We start from the raw sequence: 25,082 nt of genomic DNA, 5'->3' as shown, positions 1-25,082 counted from the left end.
TTCACCAAGATGGCGCTGAAGGCGAAGAAGGAAGCTCCTGCCCCTCCTAAAGTCGAAGCCAAAGCGAAGGCCCTGAAGGCCAAGAAGGCAGTGCTGAAAGGCGTCCACAGCCACAAGAAGATGATCCGCACGTCCCCCACCTTCCGGCGGCCCAAGACACTACGCCTCCGACGGCAGCCCAGATACCCTCGGAAGAGCACCCCCAGGAGAAACAAGCTTGACCACTATGCCATCATCAAGCTCCCCCTGACCACGGAGTCGGCCATGAAGAAGATAGAAGACAACAACACACTGGTGTTCATTGTGGATGTCAAGGCCAACAAGCACCAGATCAAACAAGCTGTGAAGAAACTCTATGACATTGATGTGGCCAAAGTCAACACCCTGATCAGCCCTGACGGAGAGAAGAAGGCGTGTGTGCGGCTGGCTCCTGACTAGGATGCTCTGGACGCTGCCAACAAAATTGGGATCATCTGAACGGAGTCCAGCTGGCTAATTCTAAATATATGATTTTTCACCATATAAAAATAAATAAATAAATAAATCTTAAAAGAAAAATAGTGAATGGAATGGTTTCAGCAGCCCCCGGAGGGAGCCCCTCCCTATTTAAGCCTGGAGAGGCAGCCAGCAGGGGCAGGGCTGGGCAGGTAGCTCAGAGAGCATGCGGGTTGGGAATCAAGAAAGGAGATTCCCATCCGGGCTCAGTCCCTGGACCTGGCCCCGGCCTGGGCCCTCAGGAGGCGAGCACCTTGTCTAGTCTCATGCCTGACGCTCCCGGCCTAGCCATCCTGCACCCACCACCTCACGTAAAACCAAGGACTCCTGAGCCCCAGCCGGGGTCTCGCCTGGAGTATGGGGTTGGGGAGGCCCCAGAGTGGGGCCGGGAGGCTGGATGGGGGCACGAGGCTCCCCCAGGCCCTCTAAGGCCAGACTTTGGGGCTTTGCAGAAGCTGCCAAGGCTGGGCAGTGGGACAGCTCCGTGGCGCAGGAAGGCCTTACCACAATGAAGCAGGCACTGGCCAAGCCCCAGGCCGCCAGGATTTCTTCCTGACCATCCCCCTGCGTGTTTAGGGGCCTGACCACTGGTCCCAGGACTGCTGAGCAAGACGGGAGTTGGGGGCAGGATCACAGCCAAGGAGGGCCCCCAAGCACCTGCCGCCCCTGCAGGGAGTGCCTGGCCACCTGGAAGACACCTGGGGCCAACCAAGTCTTTCTGTGGCCCAACCAACTCTGCGACAAGACCACGATTTTTTGGAATATGGCCAGGATGTGAGCTGCCCCAGAGGTCGGGGTCTGAGACGGGGGGAGGGGAGGCTGGGGTATCAGGGCTGGAGAAGGGGCTGCAGGTAGGCCCTAGACCACCTCAGGGAGCACTGGGAGGGGCTGGAGGGGCCCAGGCCCGCCCCCAGCACAGGCTGCGCGTGCGGGAAGGAGTGCAGTAGGCGGGGTTCTGAGAATGGTGGTCTGCGGATGAAGCCTTCATCGCCAGCATGGCGGGGCTCAAGCGACACCCGGGGTCTCACATCAACAGCAAGAATTGAAGCCCAAGCTGGCTGGGGGGCTGGGGGAAGCTGGCAGCCCAGCCTGAGCAGGGCCCTGTGCGGCCTCCTCAGGAGGTGGGCGGCTCCTTTGAGCACAAGGCCCTCCCTGCCCGTGAGCAGGGCCACGTCAGGCACTCCCACGAGGGAATGCAGGACCCCCTGCCCCCCTCTCTGCTGGTCCCACTCTCTAGGGGAAAGAGAGCAGGGAGCGCACAGGGCTGCCCACGGCCAATGCCAGGGGCAGGGCTTGACACGCAGTCCTAGGGGCTCTGAGCAGGTGTTGTTCCCCAACCGGCAACGCCGAAAGCCACAAAGATGGCTTCGCACCCCTTTCCCCCTTCACCCACCTGCAGTACTGGGTCTGCCCACGAGGGGTTGCTCCGTGGATGTCAGCTCCAGGGGGGAGGGCTAAGGAGGGGGGCTTGCACTGGCCCCAGGCCCCTGCCCAACTCCTCCCCACTGCTGCATAGGCGCTCCCTCAAGCTGCCTGACCGCTCTGCAGGGCTGAGGGCAAGTACTGCCTCCCGGCCCGAAGGTGCCCCCAGTGAGCCCTGGGGGCCAGAGGAGGACGCTGCAGGAGTCCTGTGAGCCGACTGGTGATCAGCACTGTGCCCTGGGCTCACCCTGCAGGCTGGTTTCACAGGAGTGGGGACAAGGACGCAGCGCCAGGTGTGTGTGGTGAGGGTGCTGGTTTCAGGCGCACTGCTTCAAGCTGTTGACATCCTGCCCAGGTGCACACTTGCCATGCCTAAGAAAGGCGCTGGTGGCCCCAATTGGTCCCAATCCTCCTGTCCCTTGGACCACATCTTTCCCTGCCCAGGGCCCTTCTAGAACCACCCAAGACACAAAGCCCAAAGTCCTTAGCTTGCACGGCGGGCCCCTGGCCACTGCCTCCCCTCTCTGCTTTGCCCAAGAGCCCTCAGGCGCCCTACGCACACCACACCTGCAAAGCCTCCAACTCCACCCCTGGGATCCAGGTCAGCTGCCGCTCAGGCCTTCCCCTGCCCACCACGTCAGGTGGTCCCCATGGGTATCTGCCTGAAGATGAAGGCGGACGGACCTCCCACACCCCCGGCCCCCGCCTCCTGACATACAAGCTGGAAGGCCTGGCGGCCTCTGAGGAGCACCTGAAGCTATGGACATGACACGTGCAACTCAGGCAGCCAAGCTGAGGGGTGGCCCCAGGCAGCCTAAGCAGAGGCCCCTGGGATAGGACAGCAGTACCTGCGGTCACGGGCACTGGCTAACAAGTATGCCAACGAGGCACCAGGAACCAGGGGCGCCTCCAACACCGCTCAGACGGCCAAGCAGCCCCTTGGCCCCTCCAGCCTGTCACGGGTGACCACTTGCCCTGCAACGTCCACATACCTCAAGGGCTGCTGGACCTCTTCCCTCCGGAACCCTGCTGAGCTTGCACCAACACACCCAGGGGGGCTCCGAGGCCTCCACAGCTCCCCCAGGCACCTGTGTGTCCACAGCAGGGAGGGGCCGGCCACCCAGGAGCAGCCTCAGCCGAGGTCAGACCCGTCTTGGGCCAGTACCCACCCCTTTTCTCTGCTAGCCATGTTGCTGCCGTGGGGAAGACAGGGCAGGGGACTTCAAGGCCCACTCTGCAGACCAGCTCGCGGCTCCTCCACCACTCCCTGATCGCCCTAAAGGGGGAGCCTCGAGCAGGCAGACCCAGACACCAGACCTCCCTCCAGGACACCCCCTTCCCCCCCAGAGGCCACTGCACACCCTCACCCTCAGCCCACTCTCCTAGACCAGGCCCAGGCCCACCCCCCCATAGGTGACAGGCCCTATGAGAGGAATAAACAGGGCAGCACAGGCACCACACTTGGCCACGGCCAGCAGAGCCCCTAGGGGCCTTGGCCTTGGAGTTCACTGCCACCCTCCTCACCCTCTGCCAGGCTACTGTGCAGGGTCTTGGCGACTTCCCGTTGGAGGTGGGAGGGGCAGCCCCCTCACCCGGGGCCGCAGGCTCCTTGTGCTGAGGTGCTCAGACACCAGGCCGTCTTCAAGGGTTGCTTCCATGGTGAGCCGGCCGCACTCACACAGATCCCCAATTCTCCAGCTGGGAGAACTGAACTCCGCCTGCCTGAGTGGTCAGGAGCCAGCTCCAACTCCAAGAAGCCTTTCAGTTCCCGTCCCTTCCGGGAGGGGAGGGGGTTCAATGCCTGCAGCACCACACCCCACCCTAGGGCCGCACTTCTTGGCTGCCTTTGCCTGCCGGGCAGTGAAAGCCCAAAGTACAGGCTGCAGACAGCACACAGCCCAGAGCCCCGGCAACTCCCTTCTGATTAAACACAGGGAGGTGAGGCTTCCGGTACCCAGGTCTGAAGTCCTGGGCTCCATCTGACCGGCCCCACCCAGGATGGACTCCAGCCACCTGCACAGGGAAGGCCAAAGGCTCACCTTGGCCTGATTCACAGCGGCCATGGACCTGGCCCTCATCAATGAGTCAGCTGTGCAGGAGACAGGAGCCGGGCTGTGCGGTGGAGGAAGCAGCTCAGGCCCCCCGGGCAGGACTGGACAGCACACCAGAGTGGCCCTCACTGCCCAGCACAAGCTGCACAACCAACCAGGCCCGGCTCCAAGCCCCCTCGAGTGCGGGTCCTCACAGCGCCAGCAGCAGACGCACCCTGGCCTCTGCCACCCCAGAATGGCCCACCCGGCAGCCCTAAGCCACCAGCACGAGGAAGGCGGCGACCGTCAGGCGTCTCAGACCCTGGGGCTGGGAATGCGGTCATGGGACAAGGTACAGATGCCGCTCTGTCCCCGAGGTCCTGAGGCAGTCTGAGCCCTCTGGACTCCCACAGCCTGTTTCAGAGGCTGACCCCTTGCTCGTGTGCCTGGAAGACAGAAGTGGCTCCAGTCCGTGGGTTCCTGCCACCCATGGAGCCGCCTCGGATGGAGCTCCTGGCTCCTGGCTCTGGCCTGACCCGGCCCTGCCATTTGAGGAGTGAACCAGCAGACGGAAGATCTGTCTGCCTGCCTTTCAGATAAATCATCTTAAAAAAAAAAAAAAAGAGAGAGAGAGAAGGAAACCCTTGTTGTTGTTTTCGTTTTTTTTAATCGAAGGTCCCTTACTGGTCCTGCTTCCGTGGACGTGAGTGGTCGAGTCGGGGGCGGGGAGGTCATCTCCACAACATTCCATTTATACACAGAACTACAGACGAGCACAGTCACTACTGTGGTTAGAAGTTGGCAGCACGGGAAGGGAACGGGATAGGCAGGGGTAGGGGTGTCGTTAAAAAAAATACAGGACTCCCCCCAAACTGGGGTGCCGGGCGGGGGGGGGGGGCTTGGTCTGTTTCAACCCAAGAGGAATCAGAAAATCAAAAGCAGTTTGGGGCGGCCAGAACCGTCAGGGATGGGAGGAGGAGGAGGGTCCAGGGGGAGGGGGGCTGTTTGGCAACTGGGGCGAAGGAATTGCCCTCCCCCTGCTGGAATCCCCCCAGCCCCTCCGGCCTGGCAGGGAGGGGGCAGCCTGCAACCCCCAAGGGCAGGTCTGGGGCTGTCAGATGCGCCGGGCGGGGGCTGGGGGCTCACAAGGGCTTGCCCTCCAGGGAGATGACGGCGCTGCCCCCCAGCTTCTCCGCCAGGGTGCAGCGGTCCTTCACCTCCTCGTAGCAGTTGGCTTGCAATTCATGCTTGATTCCTGTGGGGAGGGGGCATCTGTGAGCGGAGGCAGGGGCCGGCTCCCAGCTCCCGGCTCCCGGCAGCCCAGGCCCGGCCCTCACCTGTCAGCTTCTTCTTGATGGCGTCCTTGGAGCTGGCGTAGATCATTTTGCTCTTGAGGGGCGCACACTCGGGGGCCCTGGAGAGACACGAGGCAGGAACTCGCGGCCCGCACCACCCCTCCCGGCTCCCGCGGCGCCGCCCTCCCGCAGCCCCGCTCACCAGAAGATGAACACCAGGTCCTCCTTCTTGCTCTCCTTGGTCTCGTAGGTGGCGTCGTAGAGGGCGTAGCGGCAGTCCTTGTCGGGCAGCATCTGCACGAAGGTGGCGTAGGGGTCCTCCACGGTCTGGCCCACGTCGCCCACCAGGATCTCCTTGCCCTCCTCCAGCACGATGTTCTTCTTGTCCTCGCTCAGGCAGAACAGCACCGCCTTCTTGCGCTTCTTCACCTCCTCGGGCGTCGACGACTTGCGCACCTTCATGTCGTTGAACACCTTGATGACGCCGTCAGAGACAGCCACGCCGGAGGCCTGCGAACGGGCGGGGGGCGACTGCGTGAGAGGCCGGAACGCCGCCCGGGGCCCTCCCAGCCCACGCCCCGGGCGGTCACTCGGCCTGGACAGCCCAGCGCCCTTCCTGCTTTCCACGGCCCCGACGGTCTTCCTGCTTTCCACGGCCCCGACGGTGAGGACCCGTGGGAGCAGAGCCTCTGCCGAGGTGCGGGTCCAGAGAGGGGCTCCGGGCCGCCCAGTCCTGCTCCCGGCACCGTCTCGGCCCTGAACAGAGCTGCCCACCGAGCCCGCCAGAGCTGAGAGGGGGCCCAAACACTTCAGCCCCCGCCTCCTCTTCAGGAGGCGACCAGGCCCCCAGGACGTCGGCAGGAGCGCCCACGGAGGCCCTGCCGTTCCAGCAAGTGGGTCAGACAGAATGCAGGCACCTGCTTCCCGACTGGGGTCTCTCCCAACCAAGGCAGGAACCACAGCCCCCAGCCTCTGCGGGTGGCCAAGGGCCCCAGAGGCCACGGGAACGAATCGAAGGAGTGCAGTGGCGGCACCCCACACGGGAGCGCTCGCTGCCCAGCCAGCTTCCTCCCTACGCCCGCAGGGGCAGAGGACGGCCCAAGTGCGTGGGCCCCTGCCACCTGCGCAGGACCCCAGGACGGCGTGTCGGGCTCCCGGCTCCAGCCTGGCCTACACCCGGCTGTGGCGGCCGTTTGGGGAGGGAACCAGCGGATGGAAGACCTCCCTGCCTTTCAGATAAACAAATATTAAAAAAAAAAACTTAACAAGCCAACTGCGGCGCCCCAGGCCCCCGAGAGCTCTGCATCAGGCCCGGGGCGCCCTGGCCAGGAGGGGGAGCGACTGTCCACGATGGGGAAATCTGCACCCCCCAACTGCAGAGGAAGCTGGCCACGTGACCCAGCCGCTTCCGGAGTGGGCGGGGAGAGGACACCGAGAGCCCCGGCCCTCTGCCCAAGAAAACCTCGAATCCGAGGGGCAGCGGCGCCTCCAGGGCCCTCCGTTCCCCGGAACCGCCAGCAGGGCCGCTGGCCTGCCGCCCAGGGCCGCCCCGGCCTGTCCGCCGCCTGCCCAGGGGACCTCGGTCCCCGCGGCCGTCGGGCCGGACACAGGATGCGGGGTGGTTTCCAGGCGGCGCCTGCCTGGATCACTTCCCTAAACTCGGCTCCCTCTTCCGGGCCCAGCCGGGAGAGCCGAAGCCCCGGTAGCCCAGGGGGGCTGCCGCGACCCCCGGCGGCCGCGACCGCGCGTGTGCGCACGCGCCGGCCGGCAGCGCCGCTCCAGCCCGCGCCCTGGCTCGCGCCCCGGCGGGACCCCGCGCCGAGCCGCGCGCCGCAGGCCCGCAGCCCCAGCCACCTGCTCTCGCCGCGGGAGGGGCGCGGGGCCGGGACCGCGCCAGGGTGGGGTGGGGCGCGCGCGCCTGCTGCCTCGCCGCCCCCGGGGCCGGGCTCGGGCGCCGCGTGCTCCGGAGGGGCGCGCGCCCCCGCGAGACGGCGCGCGACGCCGGCGGCTCCGCGAGGGGCGCGCGCCCGCGCCCCCTCCCCCACGGCCGCGGCCCGCGCGGGCGCAGCAGCGCGGTGGGGGAGGGGAGGCCAGGGGGCGCGCGAGCGACGTCCGAGCCGACCCTTCGCGGCGCCCACGAGCGCGCACGCGCGTCCCGGCGCCGCCCGCCTCCCGGGGCGAGACCCCCTCATCCCGCCCGGGGCGCTCGGGGCCGGGCTGCAGCTCCCGCTCCGCCGTCGCCCTCGGCCGCCTCCCCTCGGCCGCCGCGGCCTGCCGCTCACCATGTTTCCGGAAGCGAGAGGAAGATGGCAAGGGGGCAGAAGGCGGAGGAGACGAGAGCCGCCGCAGCTGCTGCCTGGACCCGACTGAACGCGGCCTCTCCCGGCCCCTTCCGTTTAGTAGGAGCCGCACAATGAGGGGCGGGGCGGGCTTCCGGCGCTCCCTCGCGGGGCCGACGGGAAATGGAGTCCGCGCGGCCGGCGGGCGCGCCGAGTCGCCCGCCGGCTCCCTCGGCCGGCCCCGCGGTGCACGCCGGGAGGTGTAGGCCGGGGCCGCGAGGGGCGGGGCCTCCGCGCGCAGCGCGCGCCCATTGGCCGAGCGTCCCAGGAAAGGCGGGCGCGCTGGCGAAGTGACCCGAAAAGGATCCCTCAGAGGCTCCAGATCCCGGCGCGGGACGGGTGTCTGGAGACCCCGGGTCTGCGGCGGCCGAGGGTGGCGGGGGACGTTGCTTTCCCGACAGGAAGCGGCTGTTCGCTGGGCTGGGACCCGGCCCTACAGCCGGGAGAATCGGCAAAGCTGCGCTCGTCCCCAGAGAAAAAGGCGGATGCGGCTCCCAGGGCAAAAAGAATAGAAAACACTGGGGAAGCCGCGAGGACTCTGTGTGGTTGATTCATTTATTTTCAGGTGTTTTGCAAATTCAGGGCTGTCAGGCGGTGAGGAGAGGAAACGCGTGTGAGGCCAGACTTGGGCCTGGCTCTCGGGTGCACAGGTGCACGGTTTAACGCGGGCAGAGCCGAGGCGCGAGCGAGCGGGAGAGCAGAGCTCCGGAGGATGTCCTCGGCCCGGGCCCCCACCGCGGCCCCCGAGCAGGGGCGCCTGCCGGGGAGCTCCGGGGACCAGGCCGCGGCCGCGCCCCGCCACCCCCGGGCGCCCCGCAGCTTCCCGGGAGGGGGAGGGGGCCGCAGTCGCCCTGGAGACGCGCTCGCGGCCGCCCCCGGCCGCGGGATGCCCTAGATGTCCTTATTAGGACATGAGCCTGGCGGGGGCGGAGCCGGCCGCGGCGCCGGCTTCGGGCTCCTTATAAGGCCGTGCTGGGAGGGAGGCGGGCTGGGCCCCGGCGCCCGCCCCTCCGGCCCTCTCGGGGGGTCCCGGGCCCCGCACGCCCCTGCTTGGGGTTCGCCCGCTCTCGACCTGGGACTGCTGCGGACGCCAGCAGGGCCCGCTCCCCCTCCCTGCGCCGAAGCACCTGCTTACGTGTCGCTCAACCTGGGGCCACCGAGTTCCATCTCCAAACCTCGCGGGGGGAAGGGGGTCCCGCGCCTCCACCGAGCCCCCGAGCCGGGGAGCCTCAGCCCCGGAGCGGCTCACGTGCGCCCCTCTGGCCGCCACACCTGCCGGGACGCACACAGCGCCTCTGCTCTCACCCCAGTCCGCCCAGCTAGGGCTTCCGCCGCCGCGCACCCCAGAGCCCCTACCCACAGAGACACCTGCGCTCCGCTGTCCCCCGCCCCCAGTCTCCTGGAGTCTCCTCGAGCCCCCTCCCACAGATGCACCTGCGCTCCGCTGTCCCCCGCCCCCAGTCTCTTGGAGTCTCCTCACGCCCCCTCCCACAGAGGCACCTGCGCTCCGCTGTCCCCCGCCCCCAGTCTCCTGGAGTCTCCTCGAGCCCCCTCCCACAGATGCACCTGCGCTCCTCTGACCCCATACCCACAGATGCACCTGCGCTCCGCTACCCCCTGCCGCCAGTCTCCTGGACTCTGCCCGAGTCCCCTCCCACAGAGGCACCTGCGCTCCTCTGTCCCCCGCCCCCAGTCTCCTCGAGCCCCCTCCCACAGATGCACCTGCGCTCCTCTGACCCCCCTACCCACAGATGCACCTGCGCTCCGCTATCCCCCGCCCCCAGTCTCCTGGACTCTCTGAGCCCCCTCTCTGCTGCCCCGCTCGGCCGGGGTGAGGCAGGGCCTGGCGGTCCTCCTCGCCGCTAGGGGCGCTGTCCGCCCTCCTCCGAGGGCGCGTGGGGCCCCCGCTCTCGAATCCGCCGTGGGAGGAAGGGGCGGGTCGAGGCTCAGGGGCCTGGGCGGGGCGCGCCCGAAAAGCCGACCGCGGCCGGGCGGGGGCACCGAGGCGAGAGGTGGCCGCGGCTGCGCTGGGCTCCGGTCACTGAGGGCCGCGCGGGGGCGGGGAGGGCGGCGGGAGGCGCCTGTCGGGCTGGGCCACGTGACTGCAGAGGTTCCCGCCCTCAGCCCCTGCCCGAGCCAGGTGTTCGAATCCAGCCACAGACCTGGCGGCGGCCCGGCCCCGCGGGCGCCGGGGCTCATGGCGGCGCCGGTCCGCCTGGGCCGGAAGCGCCCGCTGCCCGAGTGCCCGAACCCGCTCTTCGTGCGCTGGCTCACCGAGTGGCGCGACGAGGCGGCCAGCAGGGGGCGCCGCACGCGCTTCGTGTTTCAGAAGGTGGGTGCCGGGGGCAGGTGCGGGCCGAGCCGGCAGGCGGGACCGACCTGCCCTGACCCGAGGCCTCCCGCCCGCCTCCGCCAGGCCCTGCGCTCCCTCCGGCGGTACCCACTGCCCCTGCGCAGCGGGAAAGAAGCTAAGATCCTGCAGCACTTCGGAGACGGGCTCTGCAGGATGCTGGAGGAGCGGCTGCGCCAGCACCGAGCGTCCGGCGGTGAGCGCCCGCCGCGATGGCCTGGCTGCGGGCTCGGGCTTCCGCTCGCCCCGGGGCTGGCGGGTCTCCAGGCTGCACCCCGGGACCCTCAGAGCTGCGGTGCGGGGCTGACGCTCTTACGCTCCCGCAGGCGGCGGCGATGGCGATGGCGATGGCCAGGGCTCACCGTCCGGAGCGAGGAGTCCCCCCGGCGAAGGGCCGCCCGCCCAGGCCCAGGCCCCTCCCGTGGCAGTGAGGAGGGGTGGGGAGGGCGCAGGGGGAGCCGGGCACTAGGGGCTTGGGGCGTTAGCAGGCCTGAGTCCGGCTCTCACCACGGCTGCCTGGCTTGGGGCGAATGACACCCTGTTAGTGCTTTAGGCTGTAACTTGGGATGTTGGGAACAGCTGGCGACAGCTCCACGCTCAGCCACTTAGGGAAGCCACGGTGGGGTCCTTGCGCGGGCAGACTTCAGTGGGAGGGGGAGCTGGGGGGGCAGCAGGTAACTCCCAGCCCCTGCCACTGCTCCTACCGCACCCCCTCCCGCCTCTGCCCCGATTTCTAGAGGTCGACCCCTCTCCCGGCCCGTTTTACAGGTGGGGCAGCCGTGGCTTGGCCGGGGGCCTGGCTCCCTTTCCCAGCCCCCCTCTGCCTTTCAGGCCTCGGCGCAGCCCCAGGCCGGCGGCTCCGGTGGCTACTGGCCGGCTCGGCACTCAGGGGCCCGGGCGGTGCTGCTGCTGCTGTACCAGGAGCACCTGGTGCGTGCCGGGCCCCCGGGAGGGGGACGGGCACGGGGGCGGGCGCGGAGCGGCCGGCGCTGAGCCTGCCCCCGCGTGTCTGCTGGCCGTAGAACCCCGAGGGCCGAGGCTTCCTGACCAAGGAGGAGCTGCTGCAGCGGTGCGCTCAGATGGCCGCCAGGGTGAGCCCAGGGCGCGGGCGCGGGGCCTGACCCGCGTGGCAGCGCCGCGGCGCTCTGAGCGTCCCCTCCCGCCGCACAGGTCACTCCCGGGAGCTCGCGGTCCTGGCCAGCGCTCCGCTCCCTGCTCCACAAGAACCTGGTGCTCAGGGCGCACCAGCCAGCCAGGTGCGGACACGGGGGGGCGGGGCGGTGGGGGGGGCAGTGAGCGTGGTGGGGGGCAGTGGGCGTGGCGGGGGGGACAGTGTGCATGACTCGGGCAGTGAGCGTGGCAGGGCAGTGTGCGTGACCCGGGCAGTGAGCTTGCCGGGGGACAGTGAGCAGGGCGGGGCAGTGGGTGTGGGGGAGATGGTGTTTGTGGCAGGGGCAGTGGGCGTGACCCGGGCGGTGAGCGGGGTGGGGCAGTGGGCGTGGGGGGGACAGTGAGCGTGGCGGGGGCAGTATGTGGGGGGGGGACAGTGAGCAGGGCAGGGCAGTGTGTGGGGGGGGCGGTGGGCATGGTGGGGCGGTGAACGTGGCGGGGCAGTGGGAGTGGTGGGGGCGGTGTGCGTGACCCAGGCGGTGAGCGTGGTGGGGACAGTGAGCGTGGCGGGGGCAGTGTGCGTGGGTGGCAGTGGGCGTGGGGGGGACAGTGAGCGTGGTGGGGCGGTGGGCGTGGCGTACTCATGGGCCCTGTGGGCTCCCAGCAGTTCCCAGACCTGATGCGGCGGCTGGGGAGTGTGGGAGTGAAGGAGGCAGGGGCGGGTGAGGGCAGCGGGAGAAGTGGTTCGAAGGCCTTAGAGTGGTGAGCGGGAAGATGAGGGAGGAGTGCGTGCCAGAGGGTGCTTTTCGCAGACCTGGGAAGTGGCACCGGGCAGGGGCGGGAAGGCGGGGGCAGGAGCGGGAAGGCGGGCACAGGGAGCCGCTGGGCTTGTTTGCGGGAGGCCAGCCCGGCGCAGCCCAGCGTGGGGCAGGCGAGAGCCTGCCAGGGGCCAGGGAAGAAGGCAGAGCTGTGTTGTGTCCCCTCCCAGGTACTCGCTCACCGCGGAGGGCCTGGAGCTGGCCCAGAAGCTGGCTGAATCGGGACCGCGCTCGGTGGACGCGGGCGTGGGGCCCGAGCAGCCTCCCGGGGAGGAGCCGGCAGTGCCAGGGGCGGCCCCGGCTGAGCTGTGAGCAGGGGCAGGGGAGGAGGGGGCCTGGAAATGAAGCCGCCGCCCCGCCCCGCCCTGCTCTGTCGCCTGCAGCTGAGCCGGGGCGCTGGGGGCTCTGGCCTCCAACACCACCTCTCTCCCCCTCCCCCTCCCCCGTAGTGGCGCCAGCGCGGGGGGTGTCCAGCAGGCAGCGCTGGAGCTGGGGCCCGGGGAGTACAGGGTGCTGTTGTGTGTGGACGTTGGTGAGACCAGGGGGTGAGTGAGGCGGGGCAGCCTGGGAGCCGGCGGGGGGAGGGGATGCTGGCCTGCCCTGACCTTGGCCTCCTCTGCACCACCAGGGCGGGGCACAGGCCCGAGCTACTCCGAGAACTCCAGCGGCTGCGTGTGAGCCACACGGTGCGCAAGCTGCACGTTGGGGACTTTGTGTGGGTGGCCCAGGAGACCCGGCCCAGGGACCCAGGTAAAGGTGGGCAGGTGTCAGAGGCGGGGCCAGGCGGGCAGGGGACGCGCCCCCGAGACGCTCCCTGGCTTCTCCGCAGCAAGGCCAGGGGAGCTGGTGCTGGACCACATCGTGGAGCGCAAGCGGCTGGACGACCTGTGCAGCAGCATCGTGGACGGCCGCTTCCGGGAGCAGAAGGTTCCCTGGCCTCCGCACTCCCCGCCCGTCCCTGCCCTGGGGCCGCCTCAGCGGGGTCAGACCCCCGCGGTCCCATCCGGACGCACGGCAGCAGCCCAGGGTGCCCAGCCCTGCAGTCTCCAAGGAACCAGGCCCGGCCGTCTGGGAGTGGAGTCTGACGCTGATTTCCACAGGGGCTCCATGGAGACCAGGGCAGGCGGAGAGGGCCCAGGGCGCAGTGTCCATGTCTGACCCTCCCCGCCCCACCCCTGCCTTCCAGTTCCGGCTAAAGCGCTGCGGCCTGGGGCGCCGGGTGTACCTGGTGGAGGAGCACGGCCGGGCCCAGAACCTCAGCCTCCCAGAGAGCACGCTGCTGCAGGCCGTCACCAACACCCAGGTGAGCGGGGGCGGGCTGCCGGCCCCTGCCAGGGGCGCCTGGGCCCGGGGCTCGGGCGGGAAACTCCCTGCCTCTCCGTCCCCTCTGCTAGGTCATCGATGGCTTCTTCGTGAAGCGCACGGCGGATATCAAGGAGTCGGCGGCCTACCTGGCCCTCATGACTCGGGGCCTGCAGAGTCTGTATCAGGTGAGCTGGCCACCTGCCTGCCGCTGCCCGTACCTGGGCCCCCACGTGCTGCGGGGCGTTGGTCCCTGAGGGCTGCCGCCTGGCCTCAGTGCCGCCTTCTTCTAGGGCCACACCCTACGCAGCCGCCCCTGGGAGCCCCCCGGGGACCCGGGATCCGAGACCAGGCCCAGCCCGAACCCCCTGTGCTCACTCCTCACCTTCAGCGACTTCAACGCGGGAGCCATCAAGAACAAGGTACTGCCTCCGCGCACCCAGCTCCTCCTTGCCGGGCCCCGCCCCCTCTGACACCGCCCCCGCCCCCCCAGGCCCAGTCCGTGCGAGAGGTCTTTGCGCGGCAGCTGATGCAGGTGCGTGGAGTGAGTGGGGAGAAGGCAGCGGCGCTGGTGGATCGATACAGCACCCCGTCCAGGCAGGTGTCCACGAGGGCCCACGCCCAGACCAGTTCAGCTAACACCTGGGGTTGGGAGGGCCTGGCTGTGTGGGCCGTGTGGACCCAGGATGGACGGATCCGGCTGAACCCCGGGGATCTTGCAGCGGGCAGCGGGGCCCTGGGCGCTGGGGGAGGCCACGGGCGGGAGGGAGACTGGGTGCAGGGGTGGGGGAAGCCGCTGTGGGAACTACTGCTGGTTCTGCCCCGTGTTCCCCAAGGAGGGGGCAGGTGGGACGGAGCGGGACCTTGAATGCCAGGCGTGGGAAGCTCACAGCCTCCCGCCAGCAGGCCCAGAGCCCTCCCGGGGGGGCCAGCCCTGAGGTCAGCCCCCGCCCCCCCCCCCCCCGCAGCCTCTTGGCCGCCTATGATGCCTGCAGCAGCCCCAAGGAGCAGGAGATGTTGCTTAGCACCGTCAAGTGCGGGCGTCTGCAGAGGTGAGGCCAGGAGGCGGGGCGCGGCAGGGGCGGGGCGGGGCTGCCCTGGGCCCAGGGGGCCCTCACCTGCCCCTCTTCCTGCAGGAACCTGGGGCCTGTTCTGAGCAGGACCTTATCCCAGCTCTACTGCAGCTGCGGCCCGCTGACCTGAGCTGTGCCGGGAGGCAGAGCCCCGGCTCCCTCCCTCCCTCCCTCCCAGGCCTTTTAACCAGGGCCTCGGGCCACAATAAAAATGAAGTCTGCAGCCTCGGTGTGTGGGGGGCGCGTGGGCCCAGCAGTCGTTAGAGCGAGTCCTCCAGGCCTGGGGCTCCCGGGCCTGGGGCCGCAGTGCGCGGCGACCTTGACCTGGTTTGCAGGAGCGGATGGTCCCTGAGCAGAGTCCCGCTGCTGCGAGGTTCTCTGGCTTGGGAAAGAAGAGTGGAAGACCACAGCAAGCAGTTGCCTCCTTTATAACTTAGAACACAGGCCCAGGGAGCGGCGAGGGCTGTCCGAGGCCTGGCCCGGAGCTGGGACTGGGCCCGTGGCGCTGTCCGTCGTGGGGGGGGGGGTGTCCGCAGGTCCCTGCAGGGGGCCAGCCAGGCCTACTGCACTTCAGTCTGCACATTCCCCTCCTTCCCTCTGGGGGCAGCCCCGCCCCTCCCCGGCGGCCTCGGCCAGCAGGGCTCCTCCTTTGTCCCTTTATTGCCTGTCCCTCTCTGCCCCTCACAACGGCATCTTGCACGTGAGCGGAGCAGTCACCCCGCGCCCCCACCCGCCCCTCAGAAGGCGTAGGCCCCCACGAAGACGGTGAGTCTCAGCACGGAGCTGGCCCGGTAGCTCATGAGGGAGTTCATGGTGACCATCTCCAGGTCCAGCACGTACTCCCGGGGGCCTGTCACCGGCCGGGCAAGGACCAGCATGGCGCTGACATTGTTGATTTGCTGCAGGGCACACGGGTTGGGTCAGCCTGGATTCCGGGACCCTGCTCCAGTCACCGTCTCCCCTCCCCTCCCGCCCTCGGGGAGCCACAGGTGCCCCCCCCAGCCGGTTCTGTCCAACCAGGGCTCAAGGCCAGGTGTGACGCCGCGGGGTGGTGAGGCCTTTGGTGACTGGAGCGGGCAGACTCCCCTTTGAAGCACCCACTTCCCAGAAATAAAAAAAAAAAAAAACTGGCAGGCGCAGTGGCACAGCAGGTGAAGGCCCTGCGGGGGGCACCCGCGTCCCACAGGGGAGTGCCTGGCTCCGGCTCCTGCTAGTCCCCCGGGAGACCTGAGTGCACGGGTTTCTGCCGCCCATATGGGAGACCCAGAGGGAGTTCCTGGCTTCTAGCTTCAGTCTGGCCCCGCCCTGGCAGTTGCAGATATGTGGGGAGGGGGTGAACCTGCAGATGGAAGATTCTCTCTCTCTCCCTCTAACTTCAAATAAATAAAGTTTAAATAGCTGGCGTGCCGTAGCAGGAAAAACAGCTGCCTATGACGCCGGCATCCCATATGGGTGCTGGTTTGAGTCCCGGCTGCTCCGCTTCCAGTCCAGCTCCCTGCTAATGCGCCTGGGAAAGCAGTGGAAGGTGGCCCAGGTGCTTGGGCCCCTGCACCCACGTGGGAGACCCGCATGAAGCTCCTGGCTTTGGCCTGGCCCAGCCCAGTGGAATATCTTTTTCTCTGTGTGTCTAACTCTTTCAAATAAATAAATCCTTAGAGGGAAAAAAAATGAATAAGTAAAACCCAAGCACGGACCGCAGACAAACCGCACACGAGGGCCCTGGGCTTCAGACTTGCACTGCTCTGTGGACCCCCTCACCTACAGCCCCACCAGCAGGGCTGCATCCTCTGGCCCCAGACCCCTGCACGAGCCCCCAACACCATTCCCTTGTTTTATGGGTGAGGAAATTGAGGTCGGATGGTAGACACCATACCAGGCCTAACCCCCTCCCCCCTCCCCCCGCCCCGGGGAGCAGCCCCACCTCCCTACAGAGGCCCCACCTCCCCGGGGGCGGGGCATGGCACGGAACCACGGGAACCGTCTCCCACTCCAGGCTTCCGGAATTCAGCCGAGGGCTGGGGGTGAGGGAGAGCCTTACCCTGATGTAGAAGTCTCCCTGTGAGTTCCCGGCGCGGATCTGGAAGGCGTTGTAGGCGCCGGGGTAGACAGACGTGGCCTGGATCTGGAACACGTCGGCAGGGACGCTGCGCTCGGAGGTGATGCTCATGTAGCGGTGCACGATGGACGAAGGCTGCTCTCGACACAGGGGATTGGAAGCCGGACAGAGGCAGCGGCTAGAGACCCCAAGGCGCGGGACACAAATGAAGTCCTAGCTCATCTTCCCAGGCCCCCACCCCGGCCCCGAAACTTGGCCCACCTGCTCCATTCCCCTGGAACTGTGGGCAGGGTTTAGCCATGAAAGACTACAACTCCCATCAGCCCTTGTGGGCACTCATCCGCTCAAGCGGGCAGCAGTCCACCCCAAAGCCTTCTGGGTGTTGTAGTTTCTGCTGGCACAGCAGGGACTCACTTGTCTGACACTTGCACGTAGGGCTCCACGCAGCGGTTCGTGTCCACGCAGCGGTAACCCCCGTGGAAGTTAACACAGGTTTGGGCCTCAGAGCACTGGTGTGCACCGGACTCACACTCATCGATGTCTGCGGGGAGGGGGCAGAAGCGTCAGGCCGCCAGCCCCCCACGCCCCTGCCTGCCCCACCTGGGCAGGCCGTACCTTGGCAGAGGCGTGAGGCCATCAGCTGGTAGCCTTGCGGGCAGTGGCAGGAGAAGCGTCCCGGCTCGTTGACACAGCGGTACTGGCAGAGGTAGCTGGAGTAGCTGCACTCGTCGATATCTGCGGAAGGCTGGGGGTGAGGACCCCGGGCCCGGGGCAGGCCTCACGGGTCAGCCCCACAAGGCTTACTGCCAGGGCCCATCACGTGTCGGGCTGAACGTGGGGAGGCAGAGATGAGACAAGGCCCTCCGCCCCAGTAAAGGGCAACAGGGGTCACAGAAGGGCTCCCAGTCCTGCCCCTGGACGGCCCGGCCCCACGACAAAGAAGCTCAGGGCGTCTGCAGGCTCAGATGGACTTTGGGGAACCCCGCTTCCCCTGCCTTTAGAATGAGTGAATGAGGGGCTGGCGCTGTGGTACCGAGGATAAAGCCGCCACCTGCAATGCTGGCCTCCCATACAGGTGCCGGTTCAAATCCCGGCTGCTCCACTTCCGATCCGGCTCACTGCCAACGCCCCTGGGAAAGCAGTGGACGATGGCTCAAGTGCTCGGGCCCCTGCACCCATGTACGTGGGAGACCTGGGTGAACTTCCAGGCTCCTAACCCAGCCTGGCCCAGCCCTGGCTGTAGCGGCCATTTGGGGAATGAACAGCAGATGGAAAATCTCTGTGTATATACCCTGTGTGTGCATAACTGTGCCTTTCAAATAAACAAAAATATGTTTAAAAAACTTGCACAGGTCAGACTAGAGGGATCATGAGGGACCTAGTTTGCAAATCCTGAAACCCCCCAGGGGGCTACACATGCAGACCATTTTCTTTCTTTCTGTTTTTTATTTCATTTTCATTTTATTTGAAAGGCATAGAGACAGAAACCTTCCATTCGTAGTTCACTCCCCAAAGAGCTGCAACAGCCGGGGGTCAGGGAAGCCCAGAGCTCAGTGCAGGTCTCCCGTGTGAGTGACAGACACCCAGCTACGGCGGCTCCACCTGCTGCCTCCCAGGGCACCAATTAGCAGGGAGCTGGGACTGTGAGTGGAGCTGGGCTCGGACTCAGGTATTCAGGTACGAGGCATGGGCAGCTCAAGCAGGGTCTTCTCCGTCCTCTCCAACACCTGTCCTGGGCCCACGTTTCCGCAGGCCCAGGTAGGTAAGGAGGTGCACTGTACGGGGCAGGTTCTGGAGAAGTGACAGTTCGTCTTGGGGCACTGCGGCTTCCACTGTCCTCGTCCCACTTAACCCTTGAGAGGACCCCCCTACGGCAGGGAAACAGGCTCAGACCAGCGACTGCCCCTGTGCGGCCTGACCCCCGTTCCAGCACTCCTGAGCCTCTCTGTCCTCCGTCCCAGGCTGGGAGTGCCCTGTGGCCAGCCCGGGGTGCAGCACCCTGCAGGGGCGCGCGTCCGTCCACAGTGGACGGGACGTGGGGGCACCCTGGCCGCCGCTGGGGGAGCCCGCGCAGGGCTGAGCTCACCGCTGCAGGAGAAGCCGTCGCGGTGCAGCTCGTAGCCCTGGTGGCAGCGACACAGGAAGGTCCCGTAGGAGTTGAAGCAGCGCTGCTCACACGGGGCGCCCATGTCGCACTCGTTCACATCTGGGGGTGCCGGGACAAAAGCAGAGGGGCAGTCTGGGCTGGCCGCCAAGGGCGCTCCCCCAGCTCATACCTCCCAGCCCCGGGGGCCCCAGGAGCCCGGCCTGGCCCAGCCTCACCCACACAGGAGCGGTTGTTGGGCCCCAGCTGGAAGCCCGGTTCGCACTGGCAGCGGAAAGAGCCGGGCAGGTTCACACAGCGGTGCTGGCAGTAGCGGTAGCGGCACTCGTCAACGTCTGCGACGGCGGCGGGGAGGGAGGCCGCGGAAGGCGCCAGTCAGTGGGGCCCCCACTCGAGGCCTCACTGCCCACAGACCCGGATGTCTCTGGGCAGCTGGACGGGGCCAGCCAGCCAGAGGACGCACGCACGCACAGGCACACACACACACACACATGCGCATGCGCACACACACGGTGTCCATGCAGTCCTCTGTGTCTGATGGCAGGAAGGCAGAGGGGGCCGGGGGCTGGGGTGACGCCCGGGGGTGGGCTGGAGTTGGGGGCTCAGGAACAGACAGGCTGCTGGCCGCACTCACCCACACACTCCGGCCCGATCTTGCGGTAGCCATCCGGGCAGGTGCACTCGTACGAGCCAGGCAGGTTGTGGCAGTCCTGGCTGGGCCGACAGTCGTGCAAGGCCTGCGCACACTCGTCCACATCTGCAGCAGACACCCCTGAGCCTCCGCCTGGGGTCGCTCACGCCATCCGGCGAGGCAGGCACCCAGCGTGGGAGGACGCAGTCCAGAAGCCACCACGAGGGCACAGGAGACCCCTCCCACCCGCCCACCAGCCTGGGAGGCAGCAGGAGACAAGGCTCTGTCCACACCCTCAGCCCCCAGCGACCCTGATCCCAGGACACCCCCCGCCAGGGCCCGCGGCTTCCAGGGGTGCAGTCCAGATCAAGGCTCCTGCAGGGTCTCTGCAGCACGTGAGGGGAGGGTCCCCTGGGACTGGCCCCGGACACAGCGAGGGCCTGGATGAGGGGCCGGGCAGCCCCTGGTGGCCCCCAGGAGCCATCAGTAAGGGCTTGGAGCAACGCAAGAACGCGAGCCCAAGTTGCGAGAAGCGCGGCGACAGCATGGGACACCCGGGCCCAGAGGGACTCACCCACGCAGCTCTCCTGTTCGTCGGGCTCATAGCCTGGCGGGCAGGAGTTGGGGTGCTGAGCGGGGGGCACAGGCGGCGGGGGGCCCTCGCCGTGCAGGTCGTTGATGACGGAAGCGGAGCGCGGCAGACACAGGTAGCCCCCGTAGTGATTGATGCACTTCATCTCGCCCTTGCAGGCCTCGGGGATGGTCAGGCACTCATTCACATCTGCGGGAGGCGGCCTGCTCGGCACAGCCGGTCCCGGGAGGGGGGCCGGCCCCGGGCGGGGCGGGGGGGGCGAGGCAGGAGCCCGCTTGGCCCTCCCTGAGCTCCACAAGCTGAGGCAGCCTGGTGTACCCAGGACCCCTCCCCTCCACACGGCCCCGCCACAGGCTGGAAGTGGGGAAGGGGTTGCCACTGCTGCCCCCACGCTGCCTCCAAGGGGGTCCTGGCCCTGGCTCAGCCGGGCAGTGATCTGCAGCCCCCCCCCCCCCGTGGACACCGCCCTCCCAGGTTGCGATGGGGCAAAGCCTTCCATGGGACCAGCTGCTCCGGGGCTCCCCCAGTGGCTCTCCCATCTACCCCGGGGGGGGGGGACAGGGTTACCGGGGTTCTTGGAGAGGGAGGGGCCGCCCTGCCCTGCTGGGCTGGGTAGAGCACAGGCCCCCTGGGCTCTGGTCCCTGCTCCTGGGGGGCTGGTCCCCCTGTCACACTCACCCCGGCAGTGCTGGCTGTCTGGGTCCCACTCATAGCCATCGGTGCATTCCTGGAAGGAAACCGGAGGCTGCAGTGGTCACCCAGGGTCCCCTCCAACTGGCCAGGCCAATAGCAGGGCCTGAGCCTGGGCCACCCTCCCAGTCTGTTCCAAACAACGGCCCCCAGCTGCTCTACCGGCCGGGCTGGGGGGGCGAATCTCCCCCAAGAACAGCCTCCGGGGACCCTGGTCTCCCAGTGGTAGGCCACCCGCCCCCGCTGTCCCCACCGTGTAGCTGTCCGGTTCCTCGGAGTCCTGCGGTGACGCTGCCCCCAAGAGCAGCAGCAGCAGCGCCCAGAGCAGCAGAGACCCAGGGAGGCAGGAGGCGAAGGGGAGCATCCTGCGGCCGGGAGGGGGCGGGCGGGTCAGGGGCCTCTGCCACGGCCGCCCATCCCCCCGCACCGGGCCCCGGCCCCGCCAGCTCCGGCTCAGGTCCGAGCCTGGGGCCCTGCAGCCCCGCAGGACCCGGGGCCCACTCGTTTCGTAGGCCCGGGTTCCGGGCCCACTCCGCCCCCGCCCGGTTCCCTGGCGGTGCGGGCCTCTCGGCCCGGCGGCCGCCGACTCTGCCGAGACTCCGGCCCGCGCCCCCCTCCCACGGGCCGCCACTCACTCGGCCGCGACGCCCCCGCGGCTCCGGCGGCTCCAACAGTGCCTGCGGGCGGACGGACGGGCGGACGGCGCAGCTCCCTGGACGCGCGGCCCCAGGAAGCGCCCCCCGCCCGCCCGCCCGCCGCGGTGCGGCCCACCCCGGCGCCTCCGCCCGCCCTTCGGCGGATTCCTGAGCCCGCGCCAGGGGGAGGGACCCCGACCCCCCGCTTCTCCGCCCCCGGCCGGCGGCCGCAGGCCCCCGCCCGGTCCCCCGCGGCGCCTCCCGGAGCCGCCTCCCGGCGCCGGGCCAGGGTCCCCCAGCGCTCGATCGTGGTGCCATGGACCTGGATGCCAAGCCCCCAGACTCACTCGGGGGGGGGGGCAGGCCCTCATCAGAAACGTCATCCCGCGCACCTGGCTGCTACCTACGCGCGCAGAATTCCTTTCTGCGCACCCACTGCTCAGTCCCGCACCCCCAGACCCTCATTCTGAGCCTCCCCGAAGGTAGGATCCGAGGCCCCACCCAGCCCTGGGGCCTCCATCCCCTCACTCGACCCCCCCAGAATTGTATTCTGTGCCCCCAGACCGTCACTCCAGACGTCCCCAAAACTTCACCCCGGGCCCCCGACCCTCGCCCCGGCACGAGACGCTCCCGGGTCCCGGGAGCAGAGCTGCCCATCTCTCCCTTCTACCCCCCCCCCCGCCCCGCCATCTCCCGCCAGGTGGTCCCTGCGCTCCTGCACGGCCTCCCCCGCCCCCGCGCTCAGCCCTCCAAGCCGAGGTCGGGGGCGGGGGCGCAGGTCCCTTTTGGCCCCAAATGAATGGCAGGCCCCCGCGAAGCAGGGACAGGGTGCACTCGGGGGCCAGGGACGCCAGGCTCCGGTGCCAACGCCTTCGCGACCCTCCTCTCGCCCGCGCCCCCCACTCGGCTTCCGACCCCTCCCCCAGCGGAGGGCGTGGCCGGGGCGGAGCCCGGGAGGGTTCGACTCCCAGGAAGGGGCGGGGCTTCGCGCTGCCCACGTCTCAGGGCTGGGCCAGACGGGAAAGGGCCGCGTGTGCAGGGCTCCCGGCACCCCGCAGGCTGCGAGCGGGAACAGTCGGGTCTTCCCGTCCCTTCCCCATCCCTGCTTGACCCCCCGATCGCCCCCAACTGACCCGGTGGGGCTCAGGCTGATGCATTCCTACCACCTGCCCAGGGGCTGGGGCAAGAAAGCCCGAAGTCCGAATTCTTGAAAACCAAGCGTTCACGAGTGTTGGCGAGGGTGCGGAGAACTCGCAGCCCTCCTAGGCTGCAGCTGCTAACACCATCCGGCTGTGTCCCCAGATGTTACCAGGCAGGTTCGCTCCCAGGTATGCGCCCGGGAGACTAGACGGGCGACAGGTACACACCCGCCCCGGGAGACCGGACGGGCGAAAGGTACACACCCGCCCCTCCCCAGAGACTGGACGGGCGACAGCTACTCACCGAAAGTCTGCTCATAGCAGCACCGCGCTGCGGGCTTCAGAGCGCTGGAATGTAGCAGCAACCCCACCAGGGTCAGTCAACCAGTGGGTAGCACACCCCCACGTGGAGGGTTGTCCAGGCGTGAGCAGGAACCCAGCCCGACACAGGCTGCCAGGGGGCTGAGCCTTGGACACCTTGCACTCAGCGAGAGGGACCAGACAGGAGGGCCACACTGTCCACTTGTAGGAAGTGACCAGAACAGGCAAGTCGATCCGGACAGAAACCAGATTAATGCTGGTTGGGAAAGTGGGGGTGACTTGGCGATATACGACTTCTTTAGAAAGAAGGACAATGCTCTGAGTGTAGTAGTGAACGCTTGCATCCACGCAAATATACTAAAAACCCATGCACACTTCGTAGTGTGTGAATCACAGATCAACACAGCTGTTATTGAAACAGCACTAGCTCCTGGCCGTGGCGCCGTGGTGCCGTGGTCCCGCGGGTTAGGCCGCCCCCTGCAGTGACTTCAGTTCCCTGTGAGCGCCGCACCAGTTCCCGTCCTGCCTGCTCCGCTTCTGACCAGCTCTCTGCTGTGGCCTGGGAAGCAGCAGAAGACAGTCCAAGCGCTTGGGCCCCTGCACCTGTGTGGGAGACCCGGATGAAGCTCCAGGCTCCCGGCTTTGGCCTGGTCAGCCCCATCTGGGGAGTGAACCAGTAGATGGAAGATCCCCCCCACACACACACCCTGTAACTCTGCCTTTCTTTTTTTATTATTATTATTTTAATTTTTTTTAAAAGAATAATCCTTTTATTTTAAGATTTATTTATTTATTTGAAAGTCAGAGTTGCACAGAGAGAGGAGAGGCAGAGAGAGAGAGAGTTTTTTTGTTTTGTTTTGTTTTTTTGTTTGTTTGTTTGTTTTTGACAGACAGAGTGGACAGTGAGAGAGAGAGACAGAGAGAAAGGTCTTCCTTTGCCATTGGTTCACCCTCCAATGGCTGCCACAACCGGCGCGCTGCGGCCGGCGCACCGCACTGATCCGAAGCCAGAAGCCAGGTGCTTCTCCTGGTCTCCCATGGGGTGCAGGGCCCAAGCACTTGGGCCATCCTCCACTGCACTCCCTGGCCACAGCAGAGGGCTGGCCTGGAAGAGGGGCAACCGGGACAGAATCCGGCGCCCCGACCGGGACTAGAACCCGGTGTGCCGGCGCCGCAAGGCGGAGGATTAGCCTAGTGAGCCGCGGCGCCGGCCCTCTGCCTTTCAAATAATAAATAAATCTGAAAATAACACTAGATCCTGATTCTCAAGAGCTAACCATTCCAGGCAGCTGCACAGAGCTGGGGCCGTGGTTCTGCCAAGCCAGGGAAGGCACCAGTGTCCCGGCTGAGGGAGGCCGAGAGACCTGGCCCGGGGCAGAATCTGAACTCAAGTCTGGCCGACGCGGGGACTCCAGGGCTCTCTGCCCCAGGTCAGAGCATCGAGGGCACAGTCTGAAGGCGCACTGGGTGCTAGCCAGGTGCTCCACGAGGTTCCCCCCTCCAGGCCAGCCCCTCCTGAGAACAGCCACTGCCACTTCAGAGCTGGGAGCACAGGCCCAGCGGGAATGGCTCAGTGCACCGTTCATGACTCAGACTTGAACTTGAACCTCCATCTTGGTGCTCTGCAGGCCCAAGTGAGCCCACCTCTTGGAAGCGGCTCTGCAGAATGACCCTCCCAGGCTCTGGGGGCCCAGGGATCGGCCCCGCCCTCACCAGCTCTGCACTGGGCCCCTCCCAAGCCTCACCCTGTTGGGGGTCTCTCCTAAGAAGTCGGGCACTCCTCCTAGGTGGGGAGGCCTCTGGGTACCAGCCAGGAGCTGTGAGGGAAAGACTAAATTAGGGGCTGCTGCTCGGGCGTAGTGGGCTAAGCTTCCACCTGTGGCACCGGCAGCCCATATGGGCCTGGTTGCTCCTCTTCCGATCCAGCTCTCTGCTATGGCCTGGGAAAAGGAGTAGAAGATGGCCTGCCAGCACCGCGGCTCACTAGGCTAATCCTCTGCCTTGCGGCGCCGGCACACTAGGTTCTAGTCCTGGTCGGGGCACCGGATTCTGTCCCGGTTGCCCCTCTTCCAGGCCAGCTCTCTGCTGTGGCCCGGGAGTGCAGTGGAGGATGGCCCAAGTGCTTGGGCCCTGCACCCCATGGGAGACCAGGAGAAGCACCTGGCTCCTGGCTTCAGATCAGCGCGGTGCAGCGTGCCGGCCGCGGCAGCCATTGGAGGGTGAACCAAAGGCAAAGGAAGACCTTTCTCTGTCTCTCTCTCTCTCACTGTCCACTCTGCCTGTAAAAAAAAAAAAAAAAAAGAGAGAGAGAGAGAAAAGAAGATGGCCCAAGTCCTCAGGCCCCTGCACCCACATGGGAGACCCGGAAGAAGCTCCTGGCTCCTGGTTTCAGAATGGCCCAGTTCCGGCTGTTGCGACCATTTGCGGAGTGAACCAGCAGATGGATGACCTCTCTCTCTCTCTCTAATTCTACCTAAATAAATTAAGAACTAAATAGACCCTGTGCTAGGCACCAGGGACCAGCACTGGCTAAAGGGACCAGGACCACCTGGCCTCCCAGAGCTCACGTTCAGGGGTGGGGGGGAGGGGATCACAGGGGACGTCTCCCGCACAAGACAGGTGGTAGGACGCTGCTCCAGCTCTGCAGGACGACCCAGGGCCTTAATCACAGGCCACACAC

General features: G+C 67.2%; 3 protein-coding genes and 1 pseudogene across 4 annotated transcripts; 2 read left to right on the top strand and 2 right to left on the bottom strand.

Annotated features, from left to right (window-relative positions):
• On the top strand, positions 1-503 carry LOC149128255 (large ribosomal subunit protein uL23 pseudogene; annotated as a pseudogene).
• Positions 504-4,594: 4,091 nt separating this feature from the next.
• Positions 4,595-7,614, bottom strand: CFL1 (cofilin 1). The gene is made up of 4 exons (XM_051827941.3): positions 7,525-7,614; positions 5,445-5,752; positions 5,285-5,361; positions 4,595-5,202 (listed from the first exon to the last, which is right to left on the bottom strand). Exons 1-4 carry the CDS (start codon positions 7,525-7,527, stop codon positions 5,090-5,092), a joined length of 501 nt encoding a protein of 166 aa, XP_051683901.1. The 5' UTR covers positions 7,528-7,614; the 3' UTR covers positions 4,595-5,089.
• Positions 7,615-9,485: 1,871 nt separating this feature from the next.
• MUS81 (MUS81 structure-specific endonuclease subunit) lies at positions 9,486-14,457 on the top strand. 2 transcript variants are annotated; one of them, XM_089320831.1, is made up of 16 exons: positions 9,486-9,913; positions 9,998-10,127; positions 10,258-10,358; positions 10,763-10,861; positions 10,954-11,022; positions 11,102-11,187; positions 12,030-12,167; positions 12,309-12,404; positions 12,488-12,609; positions 12,689-12,786; positions 13,046-13,162; positions 13,254-13,349; positions 13,455-13,583; positions 13,655-13,758; positions 14,130-14,213; positions 14,298-14,457. In XM_089320831.1, exons 1-16 carry the CDS (start codon positions 9,779-9,781, stop codon positions 14,362-14,364), a joined length of 1,671 nt encoding a protein of 556 aa, XP_089176957.1. In that variant the 5' UTR covers positions 9,486-9,778; the 3' UTR covers positions 14,365-14,457. The 2 variants fall into 2 exon arrangements, with proteins under 2 accessions (XP_089176957.1, XP_089176925.1); XM_089320799.1 differs by having other exon boundaries at positions 9,705-9,913; positions 9,998-10,124.
• Positions 14,458-14,646: 189 nt separating this feature from the next.
• EFEMP2 (EGF-like fibulin extracellular matrix protein 2) lies at positions 14,647-21,042 on the bottom strand. Its single transcript, XM_051827938.3, has 11 exons — positions 20,943-21,042; positions 20,561-20,672; positions 20,296-20,344; positions 19,600-19,806; positions 19,029-19,151; positions 18,613-18,729; positions 18,377-18,496; positions 16,906-17,025; positions 16,705-16,831; positions 16,273-16,468; positions 14,647-15,133 (listed from the first exon to the last, which is right to left on the bottom strand). The coding sequence occupies exons 2-11, from the start codon at positions 20,669-20,671 to the stop codon at positions 14,972-14,974; spliced, it is 1,332 nt and encodes a 443-aa protein (XP_051683898.1). The 5' UTR covers position 20,672; positions 20,943-21,042; the 3' UTR covers positions 14,647-14,971.
• Positions 21,043-25,082: the final 4,040 nt, after the last annotated feature.

The sequence above is a fragment of the Oryctolagus cuniculus genome, chromosome 1 (assembly GCF_051225735.1).
Source record: "Oryctolagus cuniculus isolate XC-2025 breed Fujian yellow rabbit chromosome 1, ASM5122573v1, whole genome shotgun sequence".
NCBI lineage: Eukaryota > Metazoa > Chordata > Mammalia > Lagomorpha > Leporidae > Oryctolagus > Oryctolagus cuniculus.
This window is presented reverse-complemented; position numbering and strand designations above follow the sequence as displayed.